At 46.0% G+C, this 12,722-nt stretch overlaps 1 protein-coding gene across 2 annotated transcripts; it reads left to right on the top strand.

The window, feature by feature from the left end:
• The first annotated feature begins 222 nt into the window (after positions 1 to 222).
• On the top strand, positions 223 to 10,593 carry CUNH20orf96 (chromosome unknown C20orf96 homolog). 2 transcript variants are annotated; one of them, XM_089518436.1, is made up of 11 exons: positions 223 to 506; positions 1,695 to 1,781; positions 3,456 to 3,579; positions 4,661 to 4,788; positions 6,009 to 6,167; positions 6,532 to 6,631; positions 6,814 to 6,971; positions 7,532 to 7,633; positions 9,525 to 9,611; positions 10,096 to 10,214; positions 10,327 to 10,593. In XM_089518436.1, exons 2-11 carry the CDS (start codon positions 1,716 to 1,718, stop codon positions 10,385 to 10,387), a joined length of 1,104 nt encoding a protein of 367 aa, XP_089374562.1. In that variant the 5' UTR covers positions 223 to 506; positions 1,695 to 1,715; the 3' UTR covers positions 10,388 to 10,593. The 2 variants fall into 2 exon arrangements, with proteins under 2 accessions (XP_089374562.1, XP_089374563.1); XM_089518437.1 differs by lacking the exon at positions 223 to 506 and adding an exon at positions 1,069 to 1,316.
• Positions 10,594 to 12,722: the final 2,129 nt, after the last annotated feature.

Here is a 12,722-nt window from a genome sequence, read left to right as displayed (position 1 = left end):
TCTTCAGCTGGAGATCCCGCACTGAGCCAGGCAGCAATGGGCTGGATGACCTCAGAAAATGAAGCGCGCATGCGCCACTTGCTGAAGCGGCGGAGCATGCGCAATAGAACACTGGGCGTGGCCAGGTCTGAGGCGTAGTCCCGCCTTCCTTCAAGGGGTTATCGGTCAAATATGGCCATATCAGAACTTGGGGCGGAGCAAGGAACAAAGCCCCGACGAGAGACAAGGAACTGGACTGAGACGGGATTCCTTCCGAGAACAGTGTCGCTGGAACAGTTTGCCGCCTGTCGGCTCAGGAGGAGAAACGCTTTGGACAACGCGGGGGACTTTGTCGACGGTCCCTGGATCCGCGGAATGCTGTAAGGCTTCTCCTGCTCGGCTTCCGTACTTCCGGCAGTCGCCATGGCGACGGTCAGGTCGCGCCCCGCCCCTTCCTAGGTTGCTAGGAGACGCGGAAGACGCGGGAAAAAAAGGGTTGGACGTTCAAAGCTAAAACAAAACATCAGGTAAAATGACCTCAGCGACTCAGGGCGAAAGAGTCGATTTAACTGCAAGTCAATTAAAAGGGCGGAATGGCTAATTGGCTCAGAGTCACGTGTCGTTTTACGTTGCTTCACATGAAATAATTGTAATGATAGAATGATAGAATGATCTAACACACAGAAACTGCGCTAAAGGCACACAAAACAAATGCAGCCGATGAATAAACAGACCTTTGCGTCGCTGTTGTTGTTTGTTTGTTTGTTTGTTTGTTTGTCTGAATCCTGTCTTCCTGCGCGATCTCTCCTCATGCACTTCCTTTGTAGGTCGCCTTTCCCCCGAAAGGGAGCCCAGCTGACCAACAGCAGCGCTGTTAGTAGCAGCGTCCCTTGATGTCCGGCGCTTGCGGCCCTTCCTTCAGCCCCAAAGGCTCTCAGTCCGCAAGGCAGGGCCCAGAAGGGGCTGGGCCAATGGCGGAGGCCGGGAAAGGGCCTTCTCTCCCTCTGGGGCTGGGCCAAGGCAGATGGGCCCCAGGGAGGGCTTCAGGCTGGCCCTGGCCGAGCTGGGCCTCTGCTGCTGCTGCTGCTGCTGCTGTTATTACAGTGGCAGCCATCTTGGAGCCTTGGCTGAGGGTTGGACTCCAGAGACCTGGATCAGAGGATGGCAAAGGCAGCCCCTGGAAGTGTTATCCTCAGAAGCATAGAGACCCCAAGAAGGGCCACCCAGCCCAGCCCCTTCTTCTCCGCCAAAGCATCCGGCCTCTGCTTCAAGGCCTCCAGGGAAGGAGACTCCACTGCACTCCGAACAGCCCTGACTCTCAGGCCCTTCCTCCTAAGGTTGAGTGGAATCTCTTTTCCCATGCATTGCTCCCTTGGGTCCTGTTCTCTGGAGCAGCAGAAAAGAAGCTTGCTCCCTCCTCCTCCTCCTCCTCAAGTCCTTGAAGAGGGCTCTCATGTCTCCCCTTAGCCTTCTCTCCTCCAGAGCTGTCTGCCTTGAAGTCACTTCCCACTGACAGTGGCAAGCCTAAGACAAGCCTGCCATGGGGCTTTCCAAGCAAGGTCTGCTCCCTTTCCCTGAGGCTGAGAGAGGCTGACATAGGAGAGACATTCATGATCAGCAATGGCTGGTGATAGCAATGGCAACTGCTTCTGTGAAGCGTCTGCTGAGACTCTGCGCTTGAGTCTTCACTCCCTTTGCATCTGCTCCTTTTGCAGGGCCTCTGCCTGGCTTACAAAATGTCTGCCATGAATCCAGGCTTCAGTATGCTGCCCAGGAGCCTGATCAGCAGTTTAAAGAACCCGGTAAGCCCCAGACAAAGAGGGAGGTGGCTGTTGGTGGGGTCTTTGGGCTCTGTGGCCATGTTCTGGAAGAACTACTCCTGAGGTTTCGCCTGCGTCTGCGGATGGCATCTTCAGAGGTGGGTGGCATGGAAGTGAGTGGAGTATATATACTGCGTGGCCCTTTGGATGCCGGGCATGAAAGCCTTAGACCGGTGATGGTGAACCTTTTAGAGGCAGAGTGCCCAAATTGCAACCCCAAACCCACTTATTTATTGCAAAGTGCCGTGTCCCTCTGGCTTTCCAGTAACAAACTCTGGCAAACTCTGTGCTGGAGCAATGGCACATGTGCCCACAGAGAGGGCTCTGAGTGCCACCTCTGGCACACGTGCCATAGGTTCACCATCACTGCCTTAGACTTCGCAAAGAAGGAGATAGCAAACAACATGGGATTTGAATTGGTTCGCCTCCTTTTCTTGTGGGTGAACATGTACAAATGAGTTACGTGTATACACTGTGGTTGCACCATTGATGAATGTTTGCCCCGGGTGAGACGCCCTGGTACCAATACTAGGCTATCTATTTTGGCTTTTGTGGGGTGCAGGGAGCACCAAGTGAAAGCCTATTAACTGAATGGTTTTATCTGCAAAAGATGGGATTCATTATAGCTCACCATAATTTTAAAATAAAGGAGAATGTACTTAAAGCACAAAATAAGATAAACTATTGTAACAGACTTAAAGTCTAGCCAAAAGCCATTAATGACCCAATTTACAAACACTTCCCTAAGATAAATCTAGCCCCAAACTGCAACAAGACTCCAGCATCTTGGGGGGGGGGCAAAAAGAGGGCATTGCTCCCCCAAAATAAAAATTCTGCCCCTCAGTGAAATTTTCCTTCGGTCCCCAAATGTCTAGCATTGTAGAAAGTGAGACATTAAAGGTGGTTTCCACCAAGAACTCTTCTAGTTGCTGTGTGTCACATCCTTTTGGTCACTCTGGCTGCATCTGCACTGCAGAAATAATGCAGTCTGGCACCACTTTAACTGTCATGGCTCTGTTCTTTGGAATCCTGGGATTTGTAGTTTGTTGTAGCACCAGACCTCTCTGACAGAGAAGGCTAAATAGCTCACATAACTACAGATCCCAGAATTCCATGGTATTGAGTCATGGCAGTAAAAGTGGTGTCAGACTGCATTATTTCTGCAGTGTAGATGCAGCCTGTGCCCACCCCTTTACTTTGGATGCCTAAACTGTATTTCTAATGCTCAGCTGAAGTTTCAGGTTACTGGAAAGCTGGAAATTGGGACTAGAGGAAAACAATTTGGGGAGTCACAATTCCTGTTTGGTGAACAATGTTCTCCTCCCCTTCTCCCAGCCTCTAAACCCCTAAGTACCATTGCTGTAATAATTGGTGAATAGTCAAAAGACATCCTAAATGTTTGGTCATCTTTATACTTTACTCACCTTTGGAAGGATTACAGGAACGAGTCCAGAGCTGGGAGTTCTGGAGCCTCAGAGTCTCCCAGAAAGACAAGGAAGCAAGCATTTCCTTGGCAGCAGAAAAGCACTCCACATGTTTGCAGAGACACTTTGTTCTTAGCCCCTTTCCCCTTTTTGCGCGAGGAAAGACAAAGGAGTTAAATGAAGAATTCTTATTTCTTCTTTGTTAACTACTTTTTTCTGTTGCTGCATTTAGGATTATAGCCCATGGCAAAGAAAAGAAACGACTAAGAAACAAACGTTTCGGCTACCGATCTCTTTATCAGAACCGAAGAAGGAAGGAAAAAAGAGGGCCCCACAGAAGTCAAAAGACAGATCAGGTGAAGAAAAGTCCTCCTTATTGTGCATGTGGATCTGCTGTGTGCCTACTTCGTGTAGGAAGCATTGAGTGGTGAATCATGTTTTTCTCGCCTAAGAGCAGCAGGGCTTTCGTCCCATCAGGCCATGGAAACTTGCACATATTGGACGTTATCAGACGAGGAAAATTGGAAGTATAATCCAATGGCAATCCGAACGCAATCATGGGATTTAACGTTATTGTGTGACAGACCACCACACGCAAATTAGGGCAATGGCATGCTATTTTTGGGCAATGGGAAGCCAGTTCAAACGCAATTCGCATTCATGTAAATTCGCTGAACTAGCGAATTCACGTGAATGCGTTCTGGCCCCACTTTCTTTTCATTCAAAATTAAGAGAAATTCCTCACATGTGATAAAGTCTATTGTTTCCTCCTCTGTAAGTTTGTGCACAGACTGGAAACTGGGTTTTGTCAAAAAAGAATAATCATAGAATAATAGAGTTGGAAGAGACTGCAAGGACCATCTAGTCCAACCCCCTTTTGCCATGCAGGAAATCCAAATCAAAGCATCCCCATTGACAGATGGCCATCCAGCCTCTGCTTAAAGACCTCCAAGGAAGGAGACTCCACCAAAATCTCCGAGGAAGGAATGTGTTCCACTGTTAAACAGCCTTTACTGTCAGAAAGTTCTTTCTAATATTGAGGTGGAATCTCTTCCTGTAGCTTGCATCCATTGTTCCGTGTTCCAGTCTCTGGAGCAACAGAAAATAAGCTTGTTCCATCCTCAGTATGACAGGTTTAAATATTTAAACAAGGTTATCATATCACCTCTTAACCTTCTCTTCTCCAGGCTAAACATATTTAGCTCCCTAAGTCTCTTCCCATAAGGCATGGCTTCCAGACTCTTCACCATCTTGCTTGTCCTCCTCTAGACATGCTCCAGCTTCTCAACATCCTTTGTGAACTGTTGAGGCCTGACCAAAGCAGAACAGAGTGGCACTATTATTTCCCTTGATCTAGATATTATGCTTCTATTGATGCAGCTTAGAATCCCATTGGTCTTTTTAGCTGCTGCATCACACTGTTGTGTTTTGTTCTAGTGAGTGGAAAAACTCCTGTTTTTGGCTTGAAAATGCCACAGCCCATGAGACAGAAGCCCCATTTCCCTCAAGTCATGACCAAGGAAATGATAATGGGAGAGAGCTTGGACAACATCAAGATTATGCAGGTATGATAAGGCTTTGCCCCAAGCTGGAGTTGCTCCTATTAATACTGATTTGCTCTTTTTTTAATCTCAGGGGTTGGAGGCTGGTTGTTGTTGTCCATCAATCTGTATTTATCCAGAGCTGTAAAAATAATTTTTGTTTGCTTGGCCCTTCAACTTGAGAAGCCATTGTTTAAATAGGCAACTTGATATCAACACTTCTAAAAGTATCTCTAAAACAGTGACATTCTAGGAAAGTTATAATAGGAGAATAAGCAGGTGGCTTTATATAGTTTATGTTATGTATTAATCCAGCATTATTAGTTATATATTCTTTGGGAGGATTATAGTATCACCTGGGCCTCTTGTGATCCTGGTATATTTTTATCTATATACATTTTTAGTGTAGGCACATTAGTTTCTACGGGCATTTTAGATTCTATAGAATAAAGATCTATATTATATCTGAACCTGTTTCTTAATTCAGAGCTAAAATATGCAAAATATATTATCCAGCCTATGACATTACACACTTAGGGGTAGCCCAGTACAAATCCTGATGTTTGGTGCTGTTTTAGTTGGCTTATTTATTTTTGGACTTCATCACACCAGCCCTTTCTCACAGCAGTCATACTAGGAAATATACAATGGCAACATAACACTTTCCATCTATCCATCATAACATCCATCATAAAAACGGAGGGAAGGGTAACCAGGGTGCTTCAGATTAGTAAGGGGAAGAGGGGACAGGGACTCTGTGGTGCCATGTGACTGGCAATCGTGCAGTTGCCCCAGGAGTGACATTTCACACCTGAATACTTGCATGGTTGGCCAGTTGTTCACAGGTTTCCCCCGTGAATGAAAAGGGATGCATTGGGGACAGGGCAGTTACCAATCTGAGGCATCATGATGCGATGAGTATCGCCAAAACTGCTTCCTTCCCAGTATCCTTGTGGTTTAAAAGTGGTGTGCAGTAATGTCCTTAGTGCCTTATGCACGCATACGAAACCTGGGCAGGTTTTTTTTAACCAACCATCTAAAACTTGGTGGGTGGGAACTAAACTCCCTCTGCAACTTACATGCTGGTTCTTACATAAAACTGGGAGTGGGAAGAGAAGCTATAGCCACAGAGGTCAAACATTCTGGGATGGGGCATTTTGTAGGATCTTGAGGGAGTGATAGGGCATGGAGCAGGAAGCAGTGACCCACTATATTAACCCCTCTCCCCTTGAAAATATTTCTAGCGAATTGCCAAGAGCCGGAGAAGCAGCTTGGACAAACTGAAGCATAATTCCAACGTTCTCCTGAAGAAGAACCAGGAGCTGGTGGAGAAAATCAAGGAAATGGATGCCGACACCGCCAGGCAGGCCAGGGATCTCCTTCAGCAGCATGACATGTTTGGGGTAAGGCTCAGCTGGGTTTGGGGACTCACATAGCATCCTCTGTGGAGATGTTGCTCCCAATTTCTTCCACACTTGGCCATTGAGATGGACCTTTCCGGACACATTCAGATGGCAGCTTCCCACACTATTTGGTCTTGAAACCCAGGCTTCCACTTGAGACAGTAGCTTTCCTGTGATAGCACAGGAATCCACTTTCTACTGGGCCACTGAGGAGATAGTTCTCTTGGCTTTCTCAGACAGGCCAGGAGTCATTTGCAAATGGACTAAAAGCTGCATGTGGCTAATGAATCCCAGTTGTGCCAACCAGCTTTGAGCTTCCAGAAGTGTCCTGAACATCCATTGCCTTTGGCTTCTCTCTCCACAGACAATCCTCACAACCCTTGTGGACTCAAGTGAAAATCAAGTTGGCAGAGCGAAAAGGGAACTCCTGGAAAAAGAGAACATGGTGGAAAAGAATATGGGAAGTAAGAAACATCTCACATGTGATGGGGCTGAATAGGGTGGAGAAGAAGCCCCCAGGCCTGAACACCCACAGAGACTTTTGGCCTTGGTCCCAAGAGCCCAGCTGTTGTGGAAGCCATGCCCAAAAGTGACACTTTGCCTTAATCTTCTTTGCCTTGATTCTTCCCTTCCTCCCCACCCCCAGAATTAGATATGGAGATGACACGCACTAATGCAAAAGTGCAAGCCCTTCAAGATGAGCTCAATGTCTTGCGATCATACATGGACAAGGAATATCCAGTAAAAGCAGTCCAGATTGCATCCCTGATGCGGAGCATCCGGAACTTGAGTGAAGAGCAACAGGTGTGTAAAGGAGGCTTCTGCTAGCTTCCATAATAATAATAATAATAATAATAGGATTTATTTATATGCTGCCCAATCACTGGGAATCTGGGCGGCTTACAACAGAGGGGATAATAGACGGTTCCCTGCATTCGGGCTTACAGTGTAAAAAGACACGACACAAAATGAGAAGGGAATGGTGGGAGGGGATCAGGTCCAGCATTCTTCTTTCCCTCTGAGGCCTGGACCAAGGCAGATGGACCGGAGGGAGGGCTCTTCTTCTTAATTGAGGCCGGGCCCCATGGCGTTGGGCCTGTTGTTTCGCTCCCTCTAAGGCCAGAAGATGACAGTTGGGAGGAGGGAGGGGAGGGCTCTTCCTCTTCAGGCCTGATGGCATTGGGCTTAAATTTGTGTGGCAAACCCTGACCTTAGGAAAGTGACCTTTTGGACTAAAATATTCACCCAGCCAGTATATGATGGCTGGAGATTCTGGTTATGGTCCAAAAGAAACATTTTTTCCAAGGTCTGGACAGGTGCTGGTTTAATCTGATCTTGTTCCTCTTTATCACTGTCTTCACCAGGATGAATTAGATGATGTTGAGGATCTTTCTCAACGGTTCCTGGAGACCTTAGCAGAGAAAGCCTTTGAGGAGCAAGAGCACGTTTATCAGACCATTGCAGAGGTTAGTCAGATTTCCAACTCCTCTTAGAGAGATGATTATTCAAGTAGCTTTAATTACGGTACTTGTTTTTCAGAAATGAAAACAAAAACCACGTATGTAAAACAGATCATTGCTCTTTATTGAAAACAAATAAGGAGAGATTCCACAGTTCTAATCAACCTAGTTCAGATAGTTTCTCAGAGTCAAGTTTAGAGAGCAGCTCCCTCGGTGTTTATCAAAATGTATCAAAATGCAAACCAACAACAACAAAAAGATGGCCAGTCTGAACCCTGAGATATATAGAGATGTGATATTGTCCCCATCCACATCCCCAAAAAAGGCACTGAACATTTCTAGAATAGCTGTCTGGCCTGGATCTCTGTGACGTGCCTAGGAAAGGACCCATTTGAATAGAACTGGGCAGAGCTGTTATTCAGGACTCTGCCCCAAAGAGAGCCCAGCTTCTCCATTTCCCTCCATGTACATCTCCAGGCCTTTCCTTTCTTCAGTCACTTAGCAAAATATGCTTTTGAAAATTCCCCCTAAATCATAACAACAAGAGCAAGAGATTTTTAAAAACCTCCGCCACTCTGACCTCTCTGGTCCTCCAGGTGTCTGGGAGAATAAGGTTTAGGAAATATGGTATCACAGCTGTCATTGCTGAAGTAATGGAATAAAGTAATAATAAAGTAATACCCAGAATGGGTATTTGAGAGGTATCTAAACTGACTCACTTGACAAGATTTGCCCAGGGTCCCAAAGCATGTCCTGGGTTTTCTTACCTTGAGGAAGAATATTCCAGTTAAATAACAGGTCTTGCTGGAGGATATTTATGCAAACGTATTTCTTGCCATCCACACAGAGGCATAGATTATGTTGTTAACCACCCTCAAGTTGACCTTGACTCTTGGTGAGTCTGTGGATGAGACATTTCCAAGACTGCTGTCCTTCACTGCTCTGCTCAGATCCTGCAGACTCAGTCCCATGACCTCTCTGGCTGAGTCTATCCATCTGGCACGCTGTCTTCCTCTCTTTCTGCTACCCTCTACCTTTCCTAGCATTAATGAGTCATCATGTGGCCAAAGTATGACAGCCTCAATTTGGTCATCTTGGCTTCCAAGGAGATTTCAGGCTTGATCTGTTCTAGGACCCATTTTTTATCTTTTTGTCTGTCCATGAGATCCTTGGCACTCTTCTCCAGCACCACATCTCAAATAAGTTGATTTCTTTTTGTCAGCTTTCTTCACAGTCCAGCTTTCACAACTGTATGATGATGGGAAAGATGATGGCTTGGACTATTCTAACTTGAGTGCTCAGTTGTATATCTTTACACTTTAGGAGCTTGTCTAGTTCTTTCATAGGCCCGGTACATACCGGCTTTTCAGGCATCCTCGTCATGTGCAAGGGTTGCCTTGGGGGCGGAGCGCCCATACGCCTCGCAACCCTCCCATGTGACGAGGGCGTAACAATGGCAGCGCCCTGTTTACATGGGCACTGTCATTGTTACGTAAGTCTCGCACAGCATTTATGTAAAGAGTGCGCCAGTGGCGCACTTGTTATGCTGTCACCACAGCTTCAAAAGAACCCGCTTTTTGCGGGTTCTTTTTCTGCTGGTGGGAAACCTTGCCATTTGGTGGCTGAGGCTTCCCTCCAGCAGAGAAACAGGCACCAGCAGGCTGCCCGTTTTGGGTGGTCTGTACCGCACCATAGTTCCCTTTCCCATTCCTAGTTGTTTTCTTATTTCTTTATTGCTGTCTCCATTCTGATAAGGTTGGTCTTACGTATGTCCTTATGTAGAATCAGTGTATTTGGAGCTTGGCCTGCTCTCCCATCTCTGGGCATTGTCTCCTACGTTCCCTTGACTTGCTGTCCAGATTTTCTTCTGAAGTGCATTTTCCTTTCTTCTGTACAGAAGAAGCTGAGGCAGTACCAGGATGGCCTGGAACAGATGAGCAGGAACAATCTAGAGCTGAAAAGACAAATTGCAGGACAAAAGGAGGTAAGAATTGCAGCAAGTGACTTGTTAAGTTGGTGGCAATTAAGTGTTACATTCCTTGGTCAATAGACTTTCGTTTGAATGAGTGTCACTCCCTCCACACTGCCAGCTTTCCTAAGAATCATCTCACATTTGGGAAGGAAAATGAGCCCAATAAATGGCTCATAGAAGGAAGGAAGGGCAGTGGGTCCTTTGTACAAACGTCTTTAATTGAGAGTTCATAGGCTGAACTGTTTGGGAAGAGATCACACAAAAGTATATTACGGTAGTAATTTAACTTAATTACGCTTCTTTACATTTCTCTGTCCCAGACACACTGAGGCAGAAGTTCCCTTGTTGTAGATTTTGCTTCCACCTCCTGCGGCTTGAGAGTGGCTGTAAGACATCTTAACATAGCGCTCAGAGCCTGGCCGTCAGGACAGGGCTTAACCCACCGGCAGGACTTTCCATTCTCATGACTTGCTAACTTCTCCTTTACCTCTTTCAGATTATTGGTGAGTTGGTGAAAGAAATCAAGGAATTGCACCGGAGCATTATTAAACTTCACCACTCCATCGGGGATCCGCGGGATGTGATATTTGCTGATGTCCTCCTCCGCAGGCCCAAGTAAGTTTCTTAGCCTGGGCCATAGGCTGAGAATGCCCAGAGTCATGCCTTCATGCTGTAAGTCCTTCTCTCCAGGTGTAGTCTTGATATCTTCCTTGCTCTTTCCTTCCAGGTGCACTCCAGATATGGATGTTGTTCTCAACATCCCCACCGATGAGGATTTCCCTCTCTAGTCGTTGGAAAGTGGTTGGGATAAAGTGCCTTGAAAACATGGATACAACCTTGGAGACCAGAGTGTGCCAGTTTCTCATCTGCTTTGCTGCTCTGTAATAGAAATTGGCACCCTGTGCCTTATGCCTGACTGACATATTAACCTCCCAGCTAAGACTTATTGACTTGGCTTCTCCCTACAATGTTTCAGAATTAGCTTCTATTAAAAACCGATCTCTCAGATTAAAGCTGGTCAGTGTCTCAGATAATTGCAGTGACACCAAGGATATTAATCCCTTTAATAGTATTAATGCTTCCCCCATTGTGCCTTTACTGCATAATTGCACCATACCAGGGGAGGGAATCATGCTGCCCTCCAAAAAGTTACATGCTGGACTGTAATTCCAAGCAGCCCTAGCCAGCATAGCCAATGGTGAAGAGTTCTGCGGGCTTTGCAGATCCCAAGAGGAATACTAGGAGTTAGAGCCCAACCACATGTGGGATGCTATATGGTTTTCATCCATGTTTGAGAGGACTCTGCATGAGGAGGTGTTCAGCCGTCACCAGCACAAGCTAACCAGAGAGTGGCTTGGGATGGCATCATAGTTTGGGAGGTGTGAGAAGAGCACGGAACATCTCAGACCTTTTTGAGTTTGAACCTGAGTTTGCACCTTTCCGACAATGAGGCACGTGTGTTGGGTGCCAGGTTGCCCCGGGTCAAGGAGTTGTGCTGCAAGAGGCATTGATGCACATGGACAGCTGGTTGAGATGGCAGTGCCAGGGAACCTGTGGTCTTCCAGATGACAGATGGCAGCTTTCAACAGCCCTAGCTAGAGCCTGGGCAGTCTCAGGTATGATGGAATTATAGTCCACCATCTGAAGGACCACAGGTCTTTGGTGCTGTGCATATTCTACATGCAACAATTAAAAAAAAATGGAACAGATTTTTTTTTAATTGTAGCCAAATTCCCGTCTGATTGGCCAAATTCCATTGGCAGGTTATACAAGCAGAAGATGGATGACACTCTGCCCATGCTCAGAGGCACCCTTTCTTGTGGTCCTATTGCCACCCTAGACTTCCCAACTGGCCGAGTTCCCTTTCCAGGCAGATGTCCCCAAACTTGTCAGAAAAAAGCCCCCAACCTCTTCAGCTCTTGCCCCACTCCCATCATCGTAGCCAATGAGAGCACAGGTGACATCACCAGTTGCTGGCAGACTCTGTCTGAACAGAGGCAGAAGACTACAAATCCCAGGAATACATAACACTGAGACATAGGGCGCATCTACATTGCAGAAATAATGCAGTAGGTAGGGCCACACACAGCCCCTGGGCCACACTCTGCTTGCCCTCCTCTGGGTCCACATCCATCTGAGGAAATGGGCTCAAAGCTAGGAAACATCATGTTACCAACTTTGTTCTTTCAGTGAGTCCTAAAGATATGTACTACAGCTCCCTTTGCGTCCTGCTTTAGGTTGTGTGTGCATCTGGCTGCAGTCTCACAGTCTGCCACTGGGTGGCGAACGTTCCTCTCCTTTTTGGCCAGAAGAACTCTATTCTCTCTTATCCCTCCCAGATCCTTCATAAATGCAAATACAATACATATTGAATAGAGAGATCATTGCTTATTTCCTTTGGAATCACAGAGCCAGAAATTCTTAGGGTTGGAAGAGACCCCCAAGGGCCATACAGTCCAGCCCTTTTCTGCCATGCAGGAATATACAGTCACACAAGGAAATCTGGGTTTGGAAAGTTCCTAGATACTGAGGGCTGTGCATGTTTCTTGGAAATTAACAGAGGTCCAAGGGATGTGGATTCCTCACACCCTTTTTATACTCTGAAAACATTCATATTCGTAACTGGGAAAATTATGAGTCTTATGGCATGAGAAAAGAACATTTTTCTCTACCTGCGATCCAATGGCATAGAAGTGCTAGCAACTCTTGCAACAGCTGGAAGAATGATCCATAGGTAGGATTTACAAATGGACTTATATTTGGACATTTGCTCTGCTTTTACAGAAACTTGCGGCTTCTTATTTCTCCTCTTTTTTTCATTTTTTAAAATAAATTTCTTCTGTTTTTGTTATTTTGGGACATCACTGATTGTAACTCTTTTGAATGTAAATATTGTTTAATTATGAAATTAAAACCAAGTTAAAACAAAATAAAATGTGCAACAAGAACAACAAAAGTGGGCCTTTTGCTCCATCTTGTCCTTGGCCTCAGGCCACAAAGTCTCTTGGGAGGAAGCAGAATAAGCGTATATTTAAAAAGGAAACAAGACCCACTGCAGTATTTTTTACTTATTTATTTATTGGATTTCTAACCTTCCTTTCTTCCTTTTTATATGAATTAATG

Source organism: Sceloporus occidentalis, unplaced genomic scaffold (assembly GCF_023333645.1).
Source record: "Sceloporus occidentalis isolate IW3139 unplaced genomic scaffold, rSceOcc1.0.p SCAF_3, whole genome shotgun sequence".
NCBI lineage: Eukaryota > Metazoa > Chordata > Lepidosauria > Squamata > Phrynosomatidae > Sceloporus > Sceloporus occidentalis.
This window is presented reverse-complemented; position numbering and strand designations above follow the sequence as displayed.

Excerpts from the sequence above, each read along its gene's own strand:
- CUNH20orf96 (XM_089518436.1), top strand. The coding sequence starts at position 1,716 with ATGTCTGCCATGAATCCAGGCTTCAGTATGCTGCCCAGGAGCCTGATC. Across the intron at positions 6,632-6,813 it reads GGTGGAAAAGAATATGGGAA|AATTAGATATGGAGATGACA; the intron begins GTAAGAAACATC and ends CCCCACCCCCAG. Across the intron at positions 6,972-7,531 it reads ACTTGAGTGAAGAGCAACAG|GATGAATTAGATGATGTTGA; the intron begins GTGTGTAAAGGA and ends TGTCTTCACCAG.